Source organism: Procambarus clarkii, chromosome 67, assembly GCF_040958095.1.
Source record: "Procambarus clarkii isolate CNS0578487 chromosome 67, FALCON_Pclarkii_2.0, whole genome shotgun sequence".
NCBI classification, from domain to species: Eukaryota; Metazoa; Arthropoda; class Malacostraca; order Decapoda; family Cambaridae; genus Procambarus; species Procambarus clarkii.
Genome location: NC_091216.1, coordinates 6698152 through 6724664, shown reverse-complemented (window position 1 = coordinate 6724664; position 26513 = coordinate 6698152). Strand labels below are relative to the sequence as shown.

The following is a 26513-nucleotide window of genomic DNA, read 5'->3' as shown; positions in this document are numbered from 1 at the left end:
ATATACACAGCTTTCCCTGTAGGAATGTAGAAACTACTGGACGATAAAAAACAGTGTGTTGAGGTCATTTCTACTAACACTCGAATCAGCGTTCAGAAAACGTTTTCGGGAAATGGTGAATACACCGGGGTAGCATATTTGCTGAGACTGCTAGAGACTTGGAACGCCGATTTCAGAGGCGCTTCTGTTAAAATAGAAACGTTCGAAAAACTTCGGCAAATGATGTTAATGGAAAAAGTTCTGGATATGATGCATCCAGACACAAGATTTAAGGTACAAGAAGCCGGTATAAAGAATGTAATAGATGCAGCAGACAGAGCTGATATGATTACTAAAGCGTACAGGAGTTTAAAGAAAAATAAAACAAAAGGTCTAGTAAAGCATAAGGGAAGTAAAACACATTATACACTGAATGGTGGAGATCGTCGTGCATATGGTGGTAAGCCGAAGACACAGCAATATCAAGAGTATGTGGAATATCCTCCGTTGGGAAGTAACACATACGATGGTCAGCCCAGTTTAACCATAGGTCAGGAAGTACCCCAGCATCCGGGAGCCGAGGTGCAGAATATTGGAGACGTGGTAGAATTACCACAATGAACCAGGTAGTTCTAGGGGAAGAGAATACACGTTACAGGTAAGATGTTATACATGTATCAAGCCTGGACACACAAGTACGGAGTGTACGCAAGGCGGGTGAGTGGTGTCTCTCACCATAAGTAGAACCAGACTTCCGTACTTGAGTTTAGGGACAGGATAGCTACAGGAGAAAATACTCATTACGAAGGGATATAATCCATTCATTTGTAAAGGTATAGTGAGTGTAGGGGGTTAGCTCGATCAACAAGTCACCATATAAGAGATACTAGAGCTAATCAGAGTTTAAAATTGAAGAGCCTGATTCCCGATTACAAATCGTTTACAAACGGACAGATAACTAGGGTGCATGGCATAAATTCTGAGGTGAATATATCTGTGTGTTAGATAAAAGTAACTTCTGATTATTTTACAGCTGAAATATTGCTGGAAGTTTGCTCGGAGATACTTATTCCTAGAGTCCACGTCATCTTGGATAACGATCTGTGTGGATCAAGTGTGATGCCTGAGGTAATAAGGAGTGATGTGTCGAATATACGCCAAGAAGCCTGAAGATATGATGAGAAAGATGATAAAACAACTTTATCCTGCTTTCTTGACGATCCTGCAGAGGATGAGCAAATAGAGGTCTATCCGGCCTGTTTTGTGACGAGAGCTCAGAGTGCCCAACTTACAGACGTTGAAGAAAAGACGGATGTCTTTTCGGATGTATCGGATGTATCGCCTTCGGATGAGGAGGAATTGGATTTAGGCCTAAGGGACTTATTTGAGGAACACACTCCACAAATCACTGAAATAGTGGAAGTAAGACCACTACTACTGTCGTATCTCAAGGTAAGCAAACACGACTTTTTAGCAGGCCAAAAAATTTTAGTTCGATTTGCAGGTCAAAGAAGAAAAGGAAGAAAACGCGTGCATAGTGTCACCCACGTACTAATACCTAGATGATGGGGTATTGATGGGTAGATGGCGACCAGATCATGCGACAGCTGATAAAGACTTGTTAGAAAAGCTTCAAATGGTAGTACCTCAGGATTATAGAAACGCTGTTTTAGAAGTAGCTCATTTGTTAGACATGTCTGGACATTTAGGTGTAAATAAGACCCTTTGTAAAATACAGGAGCACTTTTATTGGACAGGTACAGTAGTAGCAGTAACTACTACTGTACACACTACCACTAATACTATTACTGATGTACACACTAGTACTAATACTACTACTGCTGTACACACTAGTACTAATACTACTACTGCTGTACACACTAGTACTAATACTAATACTGCTGTACACACTAGCACTAATACTAATAATGCTGTACACACTATTAATATTACTGCTACTGCTGTACACACTAGTACTATTACTACTACTGCTGTACACACTAGTACTATACTACTACTGCTGTACTCACTAGTACTATTACTGCTACTGCTGTACTCACTAGTACTATACTACCACTGCTGTACTCACTAGTACTATTACTGATATTGTTGTACACACTAGTACTATTACTGCTACTGCTGTACACACTAGTACTATTACTACTACTGCTGTACACACTAGCACTATTACTGCTACTGCTGTACTCACTAGTACTATTACTGCTACTGCTGTACTCACTAGTACTATTACTGCTACTGCTGTACACACTAGCACTATTACTACTACTGCTGTACACACTAGCACTATTACTACTACTGCTGTACACACTAGCACTATTACTACTACTGCTGTACACACTAGTACTATACTACTACTGCTGTACTCACTAGTACTATTACTACTACTGCTGTACACACTAGCACTATTACTACTACTGATGTACACACTAGTACTATTACTGCTACTGCTGTACACACTAGCACTATTACTACTACTGATGTACACACTAGTACTATTACTGTTACTGCTGTACACACTAGTACTATTACTGCTACTGCTGTACACACTAGTACTATTACTGTTACTGCTGTACACACTAGTACTATTACTGCTACTGCTGTACACACTAGTACTATTACTACTACTGCTGTACACACTAGTACTATTACTACTACTGCTGTACACACTAGTACTAATACTAATACTGCTGTACACACTAGCACTAATACTAATAATGCTGTACACACTAGCACTAATACTAATAATGCTGTACACACTAGTAATATTACTGCTACTGCTGTACACACTAGTACTATTACTACTACTGCTGTATACACTAGTACTATTACTGCTACTGCTGTACTCACTAGTACTATTACTGCTACTGCTGTACACACTAGTACTATTACTACTACTGCTGTACACACTAGTACTATTACTGCTACTGCTGTACACACTAGTACTATTACTACTACTGCTGTACACACTAGTACTATTACTGCTACTGCTGTACTCACTAGTACTATTACTGCTACTGCTGTACTCACTAGTACTATTACTGCTACTGCTGTACTCACTAGTACTATACTACTACTGCTGTACACACTAGTACTATTACTACTACTGCTGTACTCACTAGTACTATTACTGCTACTGCTGTACACACTAGTACTATTACTGCTACTGCTGTACACACTAGTACTATTACTGCTACTGCTGTACTCACTAGCACTATTACTGCTACTGCTGTACACACTAGTACTATTACTACTACTGCTGTACTCACTAGTACTATTACTGCTACTGCTGTACACACTAGTACTATACTAGTACTGCTGTACTCACTAGTACTATTACTGCTACTGCTGTACTCACTAGTACTATACTTCTACTGCTGTACTCACTAGTACTATTACTACTACTGCTGTACACACTAGTACTATTACTACTACTGCTGTACTCACTAGTACTATTACTGCTACTGCTGTACACACTAGTACTATACTACTACTGCTGTACTCACTAGTACTATTACTGCTACTGCTGTACACACTAGTACTATACTACTACTGCTGTACACACTAGCACTATTACTGCTACTGCTGTACTCACTAGTACTATTACTGCTACTGCTGTACACACTAGTACTATTACTGCTACTGCTGTACTCACTAGTACTATTACTACTACTGCTGTACACACTAGTACTATTACTGCTACTGCTGTACTCACTAGCACTATTACTACTACTGCTGTACACACTAGCACTATTACTGCTACTGGTGTACTCACTAGTACTACTACTACTACTGCTGTACACACTAGTACTATTACTACTACTGCTGTACTCACTAGTACTATTACTGCTACTGCTGTACACACTAGTACTATTACTGCTACTGCTGTACACACTAGCACTATTACTGCTACTGCTGTACACACTAGTACTATTACTGCTACTGCTGTACACACTAGCACTATTACTACCTACTGCTGTACACACTAGCACTATTACTACCACTGCTGTACACACTAGTACTATACTACTACTGCTGTACTCACTAGTACTATTACTGTTATTGTTGTACACACTAGTACTATACTACTACTGCTGTACTCACTAGTACTATTACTGCTACTGCTGTACACACTAGTACTATTACTGCTACTGCTGTACTCACTAGTACTATTACTACTACTGCTGTATACACTAGTACTATTACTACTACTTCTGTACTCACTAGTACTATTACTGCTACTGCTGTACACACTAGTACTATTACTACTACTGCTGTACTCACTAGTACTATTACTGCTACTGCTGTACACACTAGTACTATTACTGCTACTGCTGTACACACTAGTACTATTACTACTACTGCTGTACTAACTAGTACTATTACTACTACTGCTGTACTTACTAGTACTATTACTGCTACTGCTGTACACACTAGTACTATTACTGCTACTGCTGTACACACTAGTACTATTACTACTACTGCTGTACTCACTAGTACTATACTACTACTGCTGTACACACTAGTACTATTACTACTACTGCTGTACACACTAGTACTATTACTACTACTGCTGTACTCACTAGTACTATTACTACTACTGCTGTACTCACTAGTACTATTACTGCTACTGCTGTACACACTAGTACTATTACTGCTACTGCTGTACACACTAGTACTATTACTACTACTGCTGTACTCACTAGTACTATTACTGCTACTGCTGTACACACTAGTACTATTACTGCTACTGCTGTACACACTAGTACTATTACTACTACTGCTGTACTCACTAGTACTATTACTGCTACTGCTGTACACACTAGTACTATTACTGCTACTGCTGTACACACTAGTACTATTACTGCTACTGCTGTACACATTAGCACTATTACTACTACTGCTGTACTCACTAGTACTATTACTGCTACTGCTGTACTCACTAGTACTATTACTACTACTGCTGTATACACTAGTACTATTACTACTACTTTTGTACTCACTAGTACTATTACTGCTACTGCTGTACACACTAGCACTATTACTACTACTGCTGTACACACTAGTACTATTACTACTACTGCTGTACACACTAGTACTATTACTACTACTGCTGTACTCACTAGTACTATTACTGCTACTGCTGTACACACTAGTACTATTACTGCTACTGCTGTACACACTAGTACTATTACTACTACTGCTGTACTCACTAGTACTATTACTGCTACTGCTGTACTCACTAGTACTATTACTGCTACTGCTTTACACACTAGTACTATTACTGCTACTGCTGTACACACTAGCACTATTACTACTACTGCTGTACACACTAGTACTATTACTACTACTGCTGTACACACTAGTACTATTACTACTACTGCTGTACTCACTAGCACTATTACTACTACTGCTGTACTCACTAGTACTATTACTGCTACTGCTGTACACACTAGTACTATTACTGCTACTGCTGTACACACTAGTACTATTACTACTACTGCTGTACTCACTAGTACTATTACTGCTACTGCTGTACACACTATTACTATTACTGCTACTGCTGTACACACTAGTACTATTACTACTACTGCTGTACTCACTAGTACTATTACTGCTACTGCTGTACACACTAGTACTATTACTACTACTGCTGTACTCACTAGTACTATTACTGCTACTGTTGTACACACTAGTAGTATTACTGCTACTGCTGTACACACTAGTACTATTACTACTACTGCTGTACACACTAGTACTATTACTGCTACTGCTGTACACACTAGCACTATTACTACTACTGCTGTACTCACTAGTACTATTACTACTACTGATGTACACACTAGCACTATTACTACTACTGCTGTACACACTAGTACTATTACTGCTACTGCTGTACACACTAGCACTATTACTACTACTGCTGTACTCACTAGTACTATTACTACTACTGCTGTACACACTAGCACTATTACTACTACTGCTGTACTCACTAGTACTATTACTACTACTGATGTACACACTAGTACTATTACTGCTACTGTTGTACACACTAGTACTATTACTACTACTGCTGTACACACTAGTACTATTACTGCTACTGCTGTACTCACTAGTACTATTACTGCTACTGCTGTACACACTAGCACTATTACTGCTACTGCTGTACACACTAGCACTATTACTGCTACTGCTGTTCACACTAGTACTATTACTGTTACTGCTGTACACACTAGCACTATTACTACTACTGCTGTACACACTAGCACTATTACTGCTACTGCTGTACACACTAGTACTATTACTGTTACTGCTGTACACACTAGCACTATTACTACTACTGCTGTACACACTAGTACTATTACTACTACTGCTGTACACACTAGTACTATTACTGCTACTGCTGTACACACTAGTACTATTACTACTACTGCTGTACACACTAGTACTATTACTACTACTGATGTCCACACTAGCACTATTACTACTACTGCTGTACACACTAGTACTATTACTACTACTGCTGTACTCACTAGTACTATTACTGCTACTGCTGTACACACTAGTACTATTACTACTACTGATGTACACACTAGCACTATTACTACTACTGCTGTACACACTAGTACTATTACTACTACTACTGTACTCACTAGTACTATTACTACTACTGCTGTACACACTAGTACTATTACTGCTACTGCTGTACTCACTAGTACTATTACTGCTACTGCTGTACACACTAGTACTATTACTACTACTGCTGTACTCACTAGTACTATTACTACTACTGCTGTACTCACTAGTACTATTACTACTACTGCTGTACTCACTAGTACTTTTACTACTACTGCTGTATACACTAGTACTATTACTACTACTGCTGTACTCACTAGTACTATTACTGCTACTGCTGTACACACTAGTAGTATTATTGCTACTGCTGTACTCACTAGTACTATTACTACTACTGCTGTACTCACTAGCACTATTACTGCTACTGCTGTACACACTAGCAGTATTGCTGCTACTGCTGTTCACACTAGTACTATTACTACTACTGCTGTACACACTAGTACTATTACTACTACTGCTGTACTCACTAGTACTATTACTACTACTGCTGTACACACTAGTACTATTACTACTACTGCTGTACTCACTAGTACTATTACTACTACTGCTGTACACACTAGCACTATTACTGCTACTGCTGTACACACTAGTACTATTACTGCTACTGCTGTACACACTAGTACTATTACTACTACTGCTGTACATTCTAGTACTATTACTACTACTGACGTAAACACTAGTAGTATTACTACTGCTGTACACACTAGTACTATTACTGCTACTGCTGTACACACTAGCACTATTACTGCTACTGCTGAACACAGTAGCACTATTACTGCTACTGCTGTACACACTAGTACTATTTCTGCTACTGCTGAAGACACTAGCACTATTACTGCTACTGCTGTACACACTAGTACTATTACTGCTACTGCTGTACACACTAGTACTATTACTACTACTGCTGTACACACTAGTACTATTACTGCTACTGCTGTACACACTAGTACTATTACTGCTACTGCTGTACACACTAGTACTATTACTACTACTGCTGTACACACTAGTACTATTACTACTACTGCTGTACACACTAGTACTATTACTACTTCTGCTGTACACACTAGTACTATTACTGCTACTGCTGTACACACTAGTACTATTACTACTACTGCTGTACACACTAGTACTATTACTACTACTGCTGTACACACTAGTACTATTACTACTACTGCTGTACTCACTAGCACTATTACTGCTACTGCTGTACACACTAGTACTATTACTACTACTGCTGAACACAGTAGCACTATTACTGCCAACTGTTCCTTAAAATGTAACAGAGTTTTGGCATTTTCGTCTTCGGCGGGTAGGCAGTTCCACGGGATTATAACCCTCTGCGTGAAGAAACATCTGTTCACAGTGATTAATTGTGGCTTGTTCAGCTTGAAACCATTGTTCCTTGTTTGTCTGCCCTTCTGAAGATTATATTCTGATCAACATCCTCCAAATTGTTTAGTATTTTAAAAATTTCATTGAGATCAGCCCTGTCATGCCTGGTTTGTAATGTTGTTAGCTACGTTACCTAACCAGTGTTTGTAGCTACTTAGCTTATTATATTGATAAAGAACAGCTTTGATGGTTCGTTAGCTGTTGTCGCAATGCAGCCCGTCCACCAAACGGGCTGCTGATACCCACAAGACCCAAAAGTGATTCCATGTACCCGCCAAACCCCCTGCTTATGAATGAAAACGGTTTACACATGACTCACAGCTAATTTCGTTCCAACATTTCCGGAACAAGTGCTTCACTGACGAATTTTGTTCGAACCACCACGCTGTAAATGCTTCACCGCCGTACTACAAGTACAAATAATCGCCAACAGAACCTAAACAGCTAACCTAACCTAACCTATGTCTATATATGCATTAATAATTTATATATGAGAAAATTCCTGTTTTGAATGAAAAGGAATGTAAAAATTTATGAATACGTCTGTGGGGTCGACCGCTGGATGTAATGGACTTGAGAAGAGGACGGGTTGTGCAATGTCGTCTCTGAATTTCCTCTGAACGTTCCTGATCACTGTGGTGTAAATATTTTAGCTTTCTTTTGGGCCAATCTACCATCAGTATTCCTTACTTCATCAGCGGTTCTCTGGTCCTCTCTTTATTGTTTGTGACTTGACAGTTGTCCCAGGGGCTAATGTGTGTTCTTGCGTCCCACTCTTTCATAAAGGGAATAAAGTGGTCCGTCGCAACTGCACACTTCCAAGTTATGGATTCCATCATCTCATTCATTGTCTTCCTTTCCAGATATCTCTTCTAGTGGGCACTTTCCATACTATAGTCTCGTGCCCAACCGTTATGACTGGACGGTAGAGCTACTGTCTAGCGTTCATTAAGGTCGGTGTTCAATCCCTGACCGTCCAAGTGGTTGGGCACCATTCCTTCCCCCTGTCCCATCCATGATCCTTATCCTGGCCCTTACCAAGTGTTACATAGTCGTAATGGCTTCGCGCTTTTCCCTGATAATTATTCTTTCCGCCGCTGATCTAATCTCTGCGCTGTGTTTGTTAGCTGGGCAACATACCCGTGTTTGTTAGCTGGGCAATATACCCGTGTTTGTTAGCTGGGCAATATACCCGTGTTTGTTAGCTGGGAAATATACCCGTGTTTGTTAGCTGGGCAATATATCCGTGTTAGTTAGCTGCGCAATATACCCGTGTTTGTTAGCTGGGCAATATACCCGTGTTTGTTAGCTGGGCAATATACCCGTGTTTGTTAGCTGGGCAATATACCCGTGTTTGTTAGCTGGGCAATATATCCGTGTTAGTTAGCTGGGAAATATACCCGTGTTTGTTAGCTGGGCAATATACCCGTGTTTGTTAGCTGGGCAATATACCCGTGTTTGTTAGCTGGGCAATATACCCGTGTTTGTTAGCTGGGCAATATATCCGTGTTTGTTAGCTGGGCAATATACCCGTGTTTGTTAGCAGGGCAATATACCCGTGTTTGTTAGCTGGGCAATATACCAGTGTTTGTTAGCTGGGCAATATACCCGTGTTTGTTAGCTGGGCAATATATCCGTGTTAGTTAGCTGCGCAATATACCCGTGTTTGTTAGCTGGGCAATATACCCGTGTTTGTTAGCTGGGCAATATACCCGTGTTTGTTAGCTGGGCAATATACCCGTGTTTTTTAGCTGGGCAATATATCTGTGTTAGTTAGCTGCGCAATATACCCGTGGTTGTTAGCTGGGCAATATACCCGTGTTTGTTAGCTGGGCAATATACCCGTGTTTGTTAGCTGGGCAATATACCCGTGTTTGTTAGCTGGGCAATATATCCGTGTTTGTTAGCTGGGCAATATACCCGTGTTTGTTAGCTGGGTAATATACCCGTGTTTGTTAGCTGGGCAATATACCCGTGTTTGTTAGCTGGGCAATATACCCGTGTTTGTTAGCTGGGCAATATACCCGTGTTTGTTAGCTGGGCAATATACCCATGTTTGTTAGCTGGGTAATATATCCGTGTTTGTTAGCTGGGCAATATACCCGTGTTTGTTAGCTGGGCAATATACTCGTGTTTGTTAGCTGGGCAATATACCCGTGTTTGTTAGCTGGGCAATATACCCGTGTTTGTTAGCTGGGCAATATACCCGTGTTTGTTAGCTGGGCAATATACCCGTGTTTGTTAGCTGGGCAATATACCCGTGTTTGTTAGCTGGGCAATATACCCGTGTTTGTTAGCTGGGCAATATACCCGTGTTTGTTAGCTGGGCAATATATCTGTGTTAGTTAGCTGCGCAATATACCCGTGTTTGTTAGCTGGGCAATATACCCGTGTTTGTTAGCTGGGCAATATACCCGTGTTTGTTAGCTGGGCAATATACCCGTGTTTGTTAGCTGGGCAATATATCCGTGTTTGTTAGCTGGGCAATATACCCGTGTTTGTTAGCTGGGTAATATACCCGTGTTTGTTAGCTGGGCAATATACCCGTGTTTGTTAGCTGGGCAATATACCCATGTTTGTTAGCTGGGCAATATACCCGTGTTTGTTAGCTGGGCAATATACCCGTGTTTGTTAGCTGGGTAATATATCCGTGTTTGTTAGCTGGGCAATATACCCGTGTTTGTTAGCTGGGCAATATACTCGTGTTTGTTAGCTGGGCAATATACCCGTGTTTGTTAGCTGGGCAATATACCCGTGTTTGTTAGCTGGGCAATATACCCGTGTTTGTTAGCTGGGCAATATACCCGTGTTTGTTAGCTGGGCAATATACCCGTGTTTGTTAGCTGGGCAATATATCCGTGTTTGTTAGCTGGGCAATATACCCGTGTTTGTTAGCTGGGCAATATACCCGTGTTTGTTAGCTGGGCAATATACCCGTGTTTGTTAGCTGGGCAATATATCCGTGTTAGTTAGCTGCGCAATATACCCGTGTTTGTTAGCTGGGCAATATACCCGTGTTTGTTAGCTGGGCAATATACCCGTGTTTGTTAGCTGGGCAATATACCTGTGTTTGTTAGCTGGGCAATATGTCCGTGTTAGTTAGCTGCGCAATATACCCGTGTTTGTTAGCTGGGCAGTATACCCGTGTTTGTTAGCTGGGCAATATACCCGTGTTTGTTAGCTGGGCAATATACCCTTGTTTGTTAGCTGGGTAATATACCCGTGTTAGCTGCGCAATATACCCGTGTTTGTTAGCTGGGTAATATACCCGTGTTAGCTGTGCAATATACCCGTGTTTGTTAGCTGCGCAATATACCCGTGTTTGTTAGCTGCGCAATATACCCGTGTTTTTTTTTTGGCTGGGTAATATACTCGTATTTGTTAGCTGGGCAATATACCCGTGTTTGTTAGCTGGGCAATATACCCGTGTTTGTTAGCTGGGTAATATACCCGTGTTAGCTGCACAATATACCCGTGTTAGTTAGCTGGGTAATATACCCATGTTAGCTGCGCAATATACCCGTGTTTGTTAGCTGCGCAATATACCCGTGTTTGTTAGCTGGGCAATATACCCGTGTTCGTTAGCTGGGCAATATACCCGTGTTCGTTAGCTGGGCAATATACCCGTGTTTGTTAGCTGGGCAATATACCCGTGTTTGTTAGCTGGGCAATATACCCGAGTTTGTTAGCTGGGCAATATATCCGTGTTTGTTAGCTGGGCAATATACCCGTGTTTGTTAGCTGGGCAATATACCCGTGTTTGTTAGCTGGGCAATATATCCGTGTTAGTTAGCTGCGCAATATACCCGTGTTTGTTAGCTGGGCAATATACCCGTGTTTGTTAGCTGGGCAATATACCCGTGTTTGTTAGCTGGGCAATATACCTGTGTTTGTTAGCTGGGCAATATGTCCGTGTTAGTTAGCTGCGCAATATACCCGTGTTTGTTAGCTGGGCAGTATACCCGTGTTTGTTAGCTGGGCAATATACCCATGTTTGTTAGCTGGGCAATATACCCGTGTTTGTTAGCTGGGTAATATACCCGTGTTAGCTGCGCAATATACCCGTGTTTGTTAGCTGGGTAATATACCCGTGTTAGCTGTGCAATATACCCGTGTTTGTTAGCTGCGCAATATACCCGTGTTTGTTAGCTGCGCAATATACCCGTGTTTTTTTTTTGGCTGGGTAATATACTCGTATTTGTTAGCTGGGCAATATACCCGTGTTTGTTAGCTGGGCAATATACCCGTGTTTGTTAGCTGGGTAATATACCCGTGTTAGCTGCACAATATACCCGTGTTAGTTAGCTGGGTAATATACCCATGTTAGCTGCGCAATATACCCGTGTTTGTTAGCTGCGCAATATACCCGTGTTTGTTAGCTGGGCAATATACCCGTGTTCGTTAGCTGGGCAATATACCCGTGTTCGTTAGCTGGGCAATATACCCGTGTTTGTTAGCTGGGCAATATACCCGTGTTTGTTAGCTGGGCAATATACCCGAGTTTGTTAGCTGGGCAATATATCCGTGTTTGTTAGCTGGGCAATATACCCGTGTTTGTTAGCTGGGCAATATACCCGTGTTTGTTAGCTGGGTAATACACTCTTTGTTTGTTAGCAGCGTAATATACTATTTGTTTGTTAGCTGGGTAATATACCCGTGTTTGTTAGCTGGGTAATATACCCGTGTTTGTTAGCTGGGTAGTATACCCGTTTTTGTTAGCTTGGCAATATGTCCGTGTTTGTTAGCTGGGTAATACACTCCTTGTTTGTTAGCTCGGTAATATACCCGTGTTTGTTAGCTGGGCAAAATACCCGTGTTCGTTAGCTGGGCAATATACCCGTGTTTGTTAGCTGGTGGTGGCTAGCCCCTCGGGACCACTCTGTCTCTACAACTGCTGCTTTTCGGTCTATCCTTCTGTATAATAAAAAAGTACTTATAGTAACTGTTTGGGAGAAAACATCAGTAAGTAGTGATGGACCGCCAGAAACTTGATTTTTGTACTATTGAACTTGGGCAACCCGGAAACATTTTATACCCAACATACATATAAAATGTGACCTAAAGTCATATCTCCTGAAGTTCTTGGCCTAATACGCGCTGTTTTAGGTATAACAGAGAACGAATATGTGTTACACTTGGCCTAGGATATTTAAGGCTTATATTGTATAAAATATGTGGCTTTCCATTTGATTTTGTCAAGTTTGGTGGCATTTTTTGCCTTTTCACAGAGGTAAGGTGATTATCAGGAGAAAACATCAAGCCATTACGACTATGAAGCACTGTGAAGGGGTCAAGATAAGTATGTGGGATGGGACAAGTGGAAGGAATGGTACCCGTCCACTTGGACGGTCGGGAATTGAACGCAGACTGGCATGAAGCGAGACAGTCGCTCTACCATACTGTCAAAGTGGTGTCGAACATTTTTCACATATATTCTATTGTTTGTGGGGGATTGCAAACTTCGCTACTCTCTTAAATATTTTTTTCTGTTAGTATTTATTTAATTCCCCTGTTGTCCTTAATGATAACTTTCACTCTGCCATTTCCATAATTTTGAAATCTACCTAGCCTAGAGTAATGTTCTGTTTCTATCATCGCTTCACTGGCCTGAATTTCATGTGGCAGCACCACCAGGTTGTGCAACACAGAAGTCAATGTAGGTGTTGGCAAAGGTTGATTCGTACGACTATCCGACACCAACTGCTTGCCATGCTTCCAGGGGGTTCACTGTGATACCATCTGGACGACCAAATGGTATCACAGATATTTCTATACATATATTCAGATATCTCTATACATATACACAGACATTTCTATACATATATATATACAGAAAATTTCATACATATATACAGCCATTTCTATACATATATAAATATATTTCTCTCTCTAATTCCTACTTTGTATATTTCATGACTTTGTGATATCTTACAGCAGTTGTCGCTGTTGACTTGATTATCAGCTTTTCCACTGAGCCTTTTGCTACTTAAGCAAAGGTTTGATCTGTCCTTGTTCTCCTGTTTCTCAGTTACAGTAACTCCTTGTTAATTTTCTACACTGCTTTCCTACTTTCTTCTCAGTTATCTTCTTCATCTTCAATCGTTTATATGTCCCATATGAGATTTTTCCTTAACTTCTTCAGCTTGCTTCAAGACAGTAATGTTCATCGATCTTGTTAAACTTAACCTTAAAGTCCTTGAGGACCTCATGTCTTGTATCTACTCTGAAATTGCTTTCCAAGAGAAGCTACCTATTTTTCAGTGTTCTCTTCTCGTCTTCGTTTTTATTTCTCTTATCCACATCTTTATGATTATTAATTGTCTCTAATAGCTTTTCAATACATTCTTTAGGTTTGTAGATACTTTAAGATCTATTAAGATGGAACTAAAGAATATATATCATTCCCTAGTTCCACACTTCTCTATTGACATTGAAATGCTCGATGAGGCTTAGTTTATTTATTTTTTTACATTTTTACTCTACTGGCCACGATTTCTATCTTTCGCTGGCTTCTCAATAACTCATTTTCCCTCCCATCATATATTTTCCTCACCGCTGCTCCTACACTAATTACCCTCATTAATTCCCGGCTTAAGTCAATGACAGGCAGGTATTAGTGGATTGCTCTCTTCGTGAGGTGTTCGTCAAGTTTCCGTCCAATTAGTATGGTAATTAGTTGATAAGTTGTTGGTGTGTTGGCTGCTCTCATTGTGGCGTGGTCTGACCTCACTGTGGCGTGGCCTGACCTCACTGTGGCGTGGCCTGACCTCACTGTGGCGTGGCCTGACCTCACTGTTGCGTTGCCTGACCTCACAGTGGCGTGGTCTGACCTCACTGTTGCGTTGCCTGACCTCACTGTGGCGGGGTCTGACCTCACTGTGGCGTGGCCTGACCTCACTGTGGCGTGGCCTGACCTCACTGTGGTGTTGCTTGACCTCACTGTGGCGTGGCCTGACCTCACTGTGGCGTGGCCTGACCTCACTGTGGCGTGGCCTGACCTCACTGTGGTGTTGCCTGACCTCACTGTGGTGTTGCCTGACCTCACTGTGGTGTTGCCTGACCTCACTGTGGCGTGGCCTGACCTCACTGTGGCGTGGCCTGACCTCACTGTGCTGTGGTCTGACCTCACTGTGGTGTTGCCTGACCTCACTGTGGTGTTGCCTGACTTCACTGTGGCGTTGCTTGACCTCACTGTGGTGTTGCCTGACCTCACTGTGGCGTGGCCTGACCTCACTGTGGTGTTGCCTGACCTCACTGTGCTGTGGTCTGACCTCACTGTGGTGTTGCCTGACCTCACTGTGGTGTTGCCTGACCTCACTGTGGCGTGGCCTGACCTCACTGTGGTGTTGCCTGACCTCACTGTGGCGTGGCCTGACCTCACTGTGGTGTTGCCTGACCTCACTGTGGTGTTGCCTGACCTCACTGTGGTGTTGCCTGACCTCACTGTGGCGTGGCCTGACCTCACTGTGGTGTTGCCTGACCTCACTGTGCTGTGGTCTGACCTCACTGTGGTGTTGCCTGACCTCACTGTGGTGTTGCTTGACCTCACTGTGGCGTGGCCTGACCTCACTGTGGTGTGGCCTGACCTCACTGTGGTGTTGCCTGACCTCACTGTGGTGTTGCCTGACCTCACTGTGGTGTTGCTTGACCTCACTGTGGTGTTGCCGGACCTCACTGTGGTGTTGCCTGACCTCACTGTAGTGTTACCTGACCTCACTGTGGCGTTTCCTGACCTCACTGTGGTTTTGCCTGACCTCACTGTGGCGTTGCCTGACCTAACTGTGGTGTTGCCGGACCTCACTGTGGCGTGTCCTGACCTCACTGTGGCGTTGCCTGACCTCACTGTGGTGTTACCTGACCTCACTGTGGCGTTGCCTGACCTAACTGTGGTGTTGCCGGACCTCACTGTGGCGTGTCCTAATCTCCCAGCGAACACAAAACGTTGTTGCAGCTCCACTTACGTTTCAACAGGGTTGTAGGCAAGATAAGTTGCATGTGAGGTTCAACAGGCACATGAACAACTTTTAGCCCAAGAATGATAAAAGTATTTTTTTATGTAATATGCACACGCTGCCTTTTCTAACTCTAGTTTCTCCATAATATATTAATTATATTTTTGTATTTAAATATTAAATTTAGGTGCGTAACATATATAAATTATGAATGTTGTTCCATAGCTGTATGAAACATTCTTAAACATTTAGTTTCTCGAAGATTTAATTACAATTTGTTTGTGATATAGCTAATTTATTGACTTATATAATATTATTTGTTCCCTTATATATTAAAACTTTTTTTTATGTTTATATATTAAATTTATATTTAATTTTGTAATGTACATTAATATTAATTGTAAATGTTGTGTCTTAGTTGTATGATAGGTGTGCAAAACATTAACATTTCAGGCAAAAAATTGGTAACACTTAACATACCAAGCCAAACGGCTGTTAGGAACATACTAATATTACTAACCCACTTATCACCATAAGAGAATTATTGAAGAAACTTCGTTCAGTGGTTTCTCAGAGAAAATGGGATGTGGTCACGTTAGCAAACCCGCTATTTATGCACAATATTTTTTTGATGAAAACATAAAACTTCCAGTCTAATGGTTAAATATGAAAAAAAGTATTCTTTTGAACTGGATTTAAATAAATGTCAAACTAATCCAAGGTCTACTTCCCTAAGTCGATAATGACAATTTCAGAACTGAATTAATGGTAGCATCCAAAGACGAGTTGAGAAAGGAGACACCACGCGACGCCAATGTGCACTTGACCAGGCAGACGGAAACACATAGATAACACATCACCAGTCAACACATGCACGTATCATCCATACTTCTCGAGAATTTCGGGACATAGGAACCATAGAACTCCGCTCAACCCACGATTTTGCTACTTTGGGAAGTATTGTACCCGGTCTACTAGAAGAATATAATTTGTAATGGTAATTATTATTGTATATCTTATAATCCGGTTATGATATAAGCAAAACCCACAGAGGAGATACGTTTTCGTTCTATAATATAGATCACTTCCCAGATATATGCTGTGTACGTAGTGGCAGGTTACTACTTATTAATTACTCGGCAGGTGAACTTTAAGGGAGGAAGACATTAACATTGATTCTACGTGTGGCAACACGAGACATTAACGGGCGCCATTAGTGCCCAGCCCAGCGAGGTCTCACATACGTGACTGAAGGATGTCCAGTGCCTATTAACAGGCTATATCGACTTATTAGCTACGACATAGTTACCATTTTACTAACACATTTAGAAGTAGATTAACCTTTAGTTACCTATTGTTTTTCATTGACTTATTAATAGATAAACTAAATACATAAATCCCCCCAAACTTGTGAGCAGGATAACACCTAGCAGGATAAATTAATAAAATACAGTCCACTCTAAAATATACCGTCCATTCTTAATTAACAATAATAAATTAAATTAACTTTAATAGGTTAATAAATTTATTTAAAATAAATAAATTTCTGCTGGAAAAATACCGCACATGTTTTTGGTCATTCGAACCTAGATTATCTAGAAACTAGATCATCAACAATTTACCAGTACTTGGACCATATTTATGGTCCTTCGTACCTAGATCCTGATTAGTATCAACATAATAACCAGTGTAATCAATTAATATTATTAAATCATTAGATATAGCATACAGGATTTTCTTACTTACTCCACTACACCCAGTCTATCATTTCAAATTCCACTATACTGTCTCTCTCTCTCACTCTCAATCTAGGTTTTAACCATTTCAATTATATTTTCTCTTACAATAAGATATCTAAACCATTGTGAATTTCAGTCTTCCTAGCACTTTGTTATGGCCCTACGAACCTGTGTGTCGTATTTATGTTTGGGTAAAGTACCCATTCCACTATAAATCTATATAGATCAAGTAACTATGTTTTCCACACCTTTTTGTAAGAGTAGATTAAGGTTGGTCAATTCACTATATCCACTTGCTGTAAGTACTTGTTAGTAAATTCTATTAAGTTTCATTCTCACTTCGATAATTAGAAGTGATGATCTTTTCATTTAAATCATTCTTATACTGGATAGCCTATCCTCTCAATAAAATTACATCCTTGTAATTTTTTTATTACACAGAAAGTTTTATTTTTATTATTTTTATTTGGTAAATCAAAGTTCTCACTACAATCTTTATTCGCACCCAGATAACGTTATTTCCATTATCGATCTACGTCATCTAAGCTTAGATTTCAATACAATATTGTAAGATCACCTCATTCTAGGTTATTGCTAAGTCAACCCTGTTTGACTCATGATGCAGGTATATTAAGATCTTTCTCATATGATAAGAGATCTCAGCATATGCTCTCCAAGTGAATTTAAATCATCCAGCACCTTGTTTCTAAGTTTACATTGATGTAGTTTTTAGCTAAGAGTCTTTCTATAATATACTGCATGTTCATGTAGTTCATCTGTATATGTTTCCTCAGCTCATCCTTTCTATGAAAAAAATTATTCAATACTTCTTCCTCTACATATCGGAATATGTTTTGTTGGTCATTTTGAGATGTATTTAATTTACGTATTATTAATTCAAAGTGTTGATTTTGCCATTCTCAAGAAACATGTTATCTTCCGTTCCTCTCAATATCTTTATAAAGTTTTCTTCAAAAGAAACTTCGTTCCCACCTAACATTGTAATTATTTTCACTAAGTGCATCATTATTACACTCCATTTCACCTCATGTATGCAAAGCAATGTTTCGTCCAGGTGTTAATCAGGATTTGTTTTTTGTTTTTAACTTTTTACTCATTAACATCAGAGTACTTCACCAATTAAATGGTAGTCATGAGAGTCGTCTAAATATTTGAAACCAATTATCACTTTTCGTTTTCTGGGCTTTGCAACTTCAAAGCATTATCCTCCACCTGTATTGCATTATTTTTGTTACATCATGACCCTGCTACGTTATCTCTCTTATCTTCACACTCTGATTCATCCGACCTGAAAAGGAACTGCCTACCCAAAAGCAGCATCATACCTGCTATACTATCTATTGAACGATCCTTTTTGACATTTTTTCTGCACAATCTATTTTGATACTTGTACTATTTTTATTTTTCCCTTTCATTTTACTCACTTTGTAACTTTCTGTTTTTAGCCCTTGCACGATCATGATTTTTCAACATCACCTCTTGCAAGATCCTGACCTTGCAACCTCTGGCAACATTCCCATATTGTACGATCATAACGTTGCAACATTTTCAATGTTACAATGAGTATGGAGGGGACGGCTCCAGTCCTCAATTCCACCACTGTGGTACAGTGGTGGTAATGGTATTATGGTAATGAAAGGGGTTTTGGTGGTATAGTGGTGGTGGTATAGTGGTGACAGTGGTGGTGGTATCGTGGTAGTAGTATCATTGTGGTAATATAGTTGTGGTGGTAAACTTGATATACATTGAAAACAATTAAACTTCTAAAAACTTCCAGCCCAGCATAATAAACAATATAAAATTGTTTATTATGCTGGAGTGGAAGTTTTAAGGAGTTTAATTGTTTTCAATGTATATAAAGTTTAGGCGTGAATATTTTATCTCATGTGGACGTTGATCTAATCACGTTGGGTAAATTTGACTTCGGGGAGAGAGTTGCTAAGTTCTGTCTAAGTTTTAATTAAATCCAGTCTAAAATAATACTTTTAAAGTATAAATAAACTGTAGACTGGAAGAATTAAGAATTTGGGAGAAATAATAATTACGTCGCCCGTGTTGTCTGACACAATAGTTCCCCATGCTTTCCAGGGAGCTTCTAGACATTTCTTCAATGGAAAACTAATACAGTTAGTATGGTTAGTTTCCTGACATAAGGAATTTAGCTTGTTATATCAACAGTTAGTAATTTGGGGGATCGGAAATTTACAACATCATTTTTTGGGAGAGAAACACGGGTCGTAGTTCACTATTTAGTACTGATGTACACTGATACTGCCCTTCGAAAGTATAAACTTAAGATTGGGTTAGGAATAGAGCTGTACATCTGTTTATGAAAGATTGATTATCATTTCTATGCCAAGGAATACCTATACAGGTGTTTGCCCTTGTCTTAGTGAAGCTTCCCAGAAAGTAGAAGAGAGAGAGAGAGAGAGAGAGAGAGAGAGAGAGAGAGAGAGAGAGAGAGAGAGAGAGAGAGAGAGAGAGAGAGAGAGAGAGAGAGAGAAGGAGAGAGAAGGAGAGAGAGGGAGAGAGTGAGAGAGAGTGAGAGAGAGCGGGAGAGAGCGGGAGAGAGAGAGGGAGAGAGAGAGGGAGAGAGAGAGGGAGAGAGAGAGGGAGAGAGAGAGAACCAAGAACCATAGCTGTGGACAGGGTAGTACAGAGTAATATTTCAGAAAAGGGGATTGAGGAGACCATACCAAAAATAAAGAGAAAGAGTGAGGAGTCACGGCGGCTCGAGTGGGTGCGTGCACGTGAAAACGAGGTCAGTATTGGAGCCGCACCCCTCTAAACATGTGACGTTGAACCCCTCTCCAAATGCCAGGAGCACACAGGATGATCTCCCGATTGAAAAGTAAGTACTCCACAGAATTCTGGGTTGGTTGTCCGTACGGATAACAGACAACAACACCACATAATAGATAATAACTACAACACCTTTTATATACTGGTAAACAGGAATAAATAGATGCAAGCACCTGTCTGATGTACAAAGAAAAAAAGTAGTAGTAAGGAGGATCCACAAAGCGGATATGCAGCTGGTGTCACCTGGAGGACCCGTTTTCACACATAACAAGGATTTAGTATGTTATTATGCTGTATTTTATTATATAGCATTTAAATACATTGCCTATTACAATATTTCTTATGTCCCTTTGTACGAAAAGCTGAGAACCACTTTTTTTAATTTTTTCCTTTTTTTTCTCCCTTGTTTCTATGCGGATTTTTTTGTAACTTCTGCATCCTGTAGAATGCATATGCGGCGCTATGCCTGTGAAGTTGAAACAAAATTGGTCAACATGTTAATTAGCCACAGTTGCCAGAAGTTGTGACTTATTTTTTTTGGGCCAATATATTTACAAATTTTAAACTCTATTCTCTTTGTCTCTCCAGGTGGTATTGATGAATGAGAACCAGATGAGGGCCTTATCAATTATATATGCACAATAAAGTTACTGCAAAATATACATTTTTGTTATAACTAACCTATCCATATATTTGTTTTTTGGAGGGCTTATTTTTTTCTTAACTTTATTTCAACATATATTCACCTCTGCTCTTCACAGATGAAGAGCAGAGGTGCCATAGGCACAATCAGAGAACACTGTATAAACATCAGAGGTCCGCGGTTGTTCAACGTCCTCCCAGCAAGCATAAGAAATATTGCCGGAACAACCGTGGACATTTTCAAGAGGAAACTAGATTTATTCCTCCAAGGAGTGCCGGACCAACCGGGCTGTGGTGGGTATGTGGGCCTGCGGGCCGCTCCAAGCAACAGTCTGGTGGACCAAACTCTCACAAGTCGAGCCTGGCCTCGGGCCGGGCTTGGGGAGTAGACGAACTCCCAGAACCCCATCAACCAGGTATCAACCAGGTATCACCGACAACTTTCACATATTTGAGTACGTATGCCAAGCAATTTTATAAAAAAAAAATAAAGTAAAATTAATTAATTAGAATAACCATATTCATTGTCGATAACTTTATCTTCAATTATCGCTAAAAAAAAGGAATTTCAACTTTGAGACACCTTTACAAATATCAGTTTCAGACCGATTCTCACCATTTTTACGTATTATGTGCACAGTTCTTAGTTCTAAGGATCATTTAGCCATAAAGCCATAACTTTTGGAGTTGTAATTTTTTTGCATTTAAATTTGGCACATATTTGATGGCCACACTGAAAAAATGTTTTTCAGTAAACTATACTATCATTGAATGTTTTGCCCTTAGAAACATGAACGTTATATGCCATTCTGTAACCATAATGAATAAAATAAAAATTGGTGACATTTTAATATTTTTAAAGCTAATTTGAAATTCTGAATTTTCTATAAATTTTTAACTTTTTATGTGTTCATGGTATGATGTTGATCCATTAGGAAAAGTTGGAACATTTACCATGAAGATATTATTAACCAAAAAACTAAGTGTGTTTGAAGAAGTTTCAGTACCTAGTCACCGGGCCCCTTAGGAGTGGGTGTGCCTCGGCACTTCACCGTCACTATTCCTAGGACTCCCTGGTGGTCCGGATGCACAGAAACGATTTTGCCTATAGGCCACTCTGAACGTGGTCCGTCACTGTTCACCAAGACAATATCACCCGGGTTTAAGTTAATTTTATTGTATGGGCTGCCTGCTCCATAGTGATACTCTCTCAGAGCAGTTAGATACTTGCGAGTCCGCACGTCATTCCACTGCCCTATCACCCTTAAGAGGTGTTTGTAACTCTGGAGTAAGTCACTCCCTCCGACATATGTAGGGTCTTCAGGTCCCTCGTCCGTTAGGAATGTTAGAGGACTAAAAAGTCCCCATTCATGAAATGGGACGGAGTCGGTGGTTCTCACAGCGAGATATAGTCAGAGAGGTAGGATAGTGGTCGGTTGTTGACTCGAGCTCTTATTTCCGTATCAAAGGTTTGGAGTTCCTGTAGGTTAATTTTTTGGCGGTGTAGGGCTTTCCTTATCCCATGCTTCACCACTCGTTTGTAGAACCCACAGTGCCACAGTGCTCTGGGAGGTATAAATTTCCAGTGACACTGCCATTGCATGAAGACTGCATGTACTTCTGGGTGATTCCATATTTTTCGTAGACAAGCCTTCCCTGCCACGAACTTGGACCCATTGTCGCAAATCATCAATTTGGAGCAGGATCTACAAGCTGCAAACTGCGGAAGGCCTGTAAGAAGGACTCAGCACTTATATTGGGAGTCACTTTTAAGGGTACTCATCTTTTGGTTGCACAAGTGAAGAGGCAAATGTATGCTTTCAACGAAACCTTGTCTTGGTGGTTCATTCCCTGTTTAGTACTTCCAGTGATGAATTTATAATAATAGTTTGCACTTACAAGTAAACCGATGTCGGTGAGGTGATCAGACGTGATTTTATTGTCAGCCAACTTAATTCCCTTATTTTGAAGGAGTTTGGCTGTATTCCCTAGACCATGAACATATTGGTGAGATGAGATTTTGTCCACCACTATAGCCTGTACTGGTCGGGAATAACTGTCAAGGCATACTAACTGGGTGTGCTACTACTACCTTATACTACTACTACTACTACCTTATATTTCCGGGGGCCCCTGTGTTCGTTAGGAACCCCGAGATGTTCAACTTTACTTTGCGTATTTTTGAGTTTTAAGGCATATGCCACTTTCTGTGTAACAAAAATTTTTCTGTGATCCTGGATGAAATAAACCTCGAGTGGTGACCTTATAATTTAATTTTTTAGGTGTAATTGAACAGTGGGTAAAGTCGCGTTATTGTCAGACTTGGTGGTTAGTACATTTAGATCCTGTCGTACCTTGCAGTACTGCACTATAGTAGAAGTTTCTTCTTCCACCTGGGGTTTGGGCATGGTAGGTCTAGTGTCCCCACACAGTACTGTATGATGTCGACCCTTATGGCACGTGTTGCATGTGTGTAGCTGTGTTGCACAGTACCGGGGTCATGTTGTTTTAAGCATCTTATGCATTTGTGCAGCTTCTTAGGACGCTTGATTCTGGTTGTACCATTAGGGTAAGTTGAACATTGGTAAAATGAATGTTCCATTTGACAGAATAAACAGTCGCTTCATCCTGCAGTAGTTTTAGGAGTCACAGCCTTGGGTTTTACAGTGACTACAGGTTTGGAGGGACTTACCGTGTATGTCAGGAATAACACTGCCGTTCTTCCATTTTGGAGTAGAAGTGGATGTATTAGGTTTATTAGACTTGTTTGTGGTAATCTTTGACTTCATCAGTGGTTGACCTGTTAGTGTTAGATTTTATTCTCTCATGAGCTTTCAGCCGATTGTCAGTTATCCTCAATCCCTCAAAAATCTTGTTATGGGAAAGGATTTATGTTTTGTAGTGTGAGCAGATTTCTGCTAAAACATTCCCAGGACGCATCCTCTGGATGAACAATTTTAAAGACCATTCGAAAGCTTACACATCTACTTTTGTGCTGACGGCTTTCACAAGAGACTCCACTTCTGACCTAAAGTCTTAAAGGGAGTCTGGTCTATTGATTTAAACCCATTAATTGATACTTAATTCTTTGTGGTGGTGATTAACTTCCAACAACTGTATAGCTACATCTTAAGTGTCATCATCAAGAGACATGTTAGATATAACCTTATTAGCGTCCCCTTTGAGGAGGCTTTGAAAGTATGTGAACACTGTCACTTTTTGAGATGGATGCTAAAGAATGTACATGAGCATTAAAAGACATCCAAAATATGTTCTATTTTTCTTCATCAAGTCCAGCAAAGGTTGGTAAGTCCAGAGGAGGTAATCTTACCTCTGACTGAGCTGTATTTGGTTGAGACACATCAGTTGAGTTAAGTGATACCTTATGTGTTCTTAGGATAAATTATATCTTATGTGTACATTGCAAATTCTGCTATGATTTGCTCAGTTTCATCAGGGTCAGTGTCACTGTTATTGAGTACATTTATGTAAGACCCAATCATAGCCTTGACTTGCTCAAATTTACCATCAGCTACCCAAATCAACTGGATATTTCCAGCTGATTATAATCAACTTGTGACAAATTCTCACATATATTGAGTAGTCTTGTCAGGTGACCTTTTTGGCCACGTGAGAAGCATATTTAAATCGCCGGCTTCATAACCGCTTGTCGACCATCATATTAAATGGCCATAAAATAATTAAAGACAAATATTGACAGACTGGAAACGAGATACTCTCGTAATTTGAGATAGCTACAGCTGAAGTAGGCAGATGACCCGATTCATGACCACCAAACATGGCTGCACAAGGAGCTTCCTCACGAAAGATCTTCTGCTCACTCCAAGGTCTGGCACAATAGTGTTTACTCCTCCACTGTTTCTAGTCACGCCACTAGCATGGTTAAATTTCTGCCCTTTTATGGACGAGGAGAGGGAAGCATTATTTTACTTATTATTTTATTTGTTCCAGTCACAGAGAACAGTTTTTTACTGTTTATAATGCTGGACTGGAAGTTTTAAGGAGTTTAATTATGTTCAATGGATATAAAGTTTATGGCATAATTATTTTATCTCATGTGGACTCGTCTAGTCACGTCGGTAAAATTTTACTACAGGGATCAAGTTACTTAGTTCTGTCTAAATTTTAATTAAATCCAATCTTATATAATACTTTTAAAATATAATTAATTTGTAGAGTGGAAGAATTAAGAATTTGGGAGAAATAAGGGTTACGTTGCCTATCTTGGCTGACGCAATACTTCTCCCATGTTTTCCAGGAAGCTTCTAGACATTTCCCCATTGGAAAATTAATACAGTTAGTATGGTTAGTTTCGTGATATAATGAATTTAGCTTTTTATGTCAGCGGTTAGTAATTTGAAGGTCGGAAATATCCGTCAAGAACTACAAACATCAACCACATACAACCACAAACATCAACCACCACTGCCACCAACGAAAACAAATGACCACCAATGCCACCAATCACAACCCACAGTTAATGAACTTTTTATTCAGTTTAAGTTAATGAATTTAAAAGTTAATGAACTTTTAAATTTTTATCTCTTTTATTTCTAATAAATGTTCATTTTTTTTTTTACATATTTCTACTTTTTTATATAAACCATCATTCACAAAAACGAATTTTATGCAACATTTAAGGTTGCCACAAGGTCTCAAATTTTGCTTAGTCAACGTTGTGTAGTAAGTTGTAGCAACCTACTTATGACGGCACACGATATCAGTTACCTGATAACGAAAGTTGCCACAGCTTTCAAAAAAATTCTATTTAAGTTGTGGGGTGATTCCGGGCCTGACAGTCAGGGGGTCTAGACATGATTGCCAAGTGCTCCCCATTCGTTGCTAGGCATTCTGTGTTGGAGGGTGTTGATGTTGCGTTGGCGCCATGGGGACCCCCCCCCTTCCCCCCTGTTCGCCACTCTGCGACTGTGGGTCTGGAATTTTATGGACGTGCGTCTTACCTGGCCCTTGAGATTGTACTGTTGGATATGCTGCGTGTGCGAGTTGCCGATGTGTACGGGCTCCAACTGCTGTCCACCCATCGGGCGCTTGTTAAGTTTAACTCCACTGCTGTTTATAGAGACTTCGAGTTGCGTGGTGACCGCCGGCCGGGTCGGACGTTCCTGAGGTCTCTCCGCACTGGCTGGTGTTTACGTTGGGTGATTGCTTGTTTGCCCTGCTGGTGGTGGTTTGCCACTGACGGGGTGACGTTTGCTTCGCCATGGGGACGTTTCGCCCTCCATTGCAGAGGACGCTGTCAGCTGGTCTGGCGTTTACGGTGCCGGTGGACCATCCATTGGTTGGTGTCGCC

At 40.4% G+C, this 26513-nt stretch overlaps 1 protein-coding gene across 1 annotated transcript; it reads right to left on the bottom strand.

The window, feature by feature from the left end:
• Nucleotides 1-1001: 1001 nt before the first annotated feature.
• LOC138355524 (serine-rich adhesin for platelets-like) lies at nucleotides 1002-23970 on the bottom strand. Its single transcript, XM_069310723.1, has 7 exons — nucleotides 23874-23970; nucleotides 7754-7901; nucleotides 7277-7537; nucleotides 6767-7060; nucleotides 5601-5890; nucleotides 1272-1387; nucleotides 1002-1145 (listed from the first exon to the last, which is right to left on the bottom strand). Exons 1-7 carry the CDS (start codon nucleotides 23968-23970, stop codon nucleotides 1002-1004), a joined length of 1350 nt encoding a protein of 449 aa, XP_069166824.1.
• Nucleotides 23971-26513: the final 2543 nt, after the last annotated feature.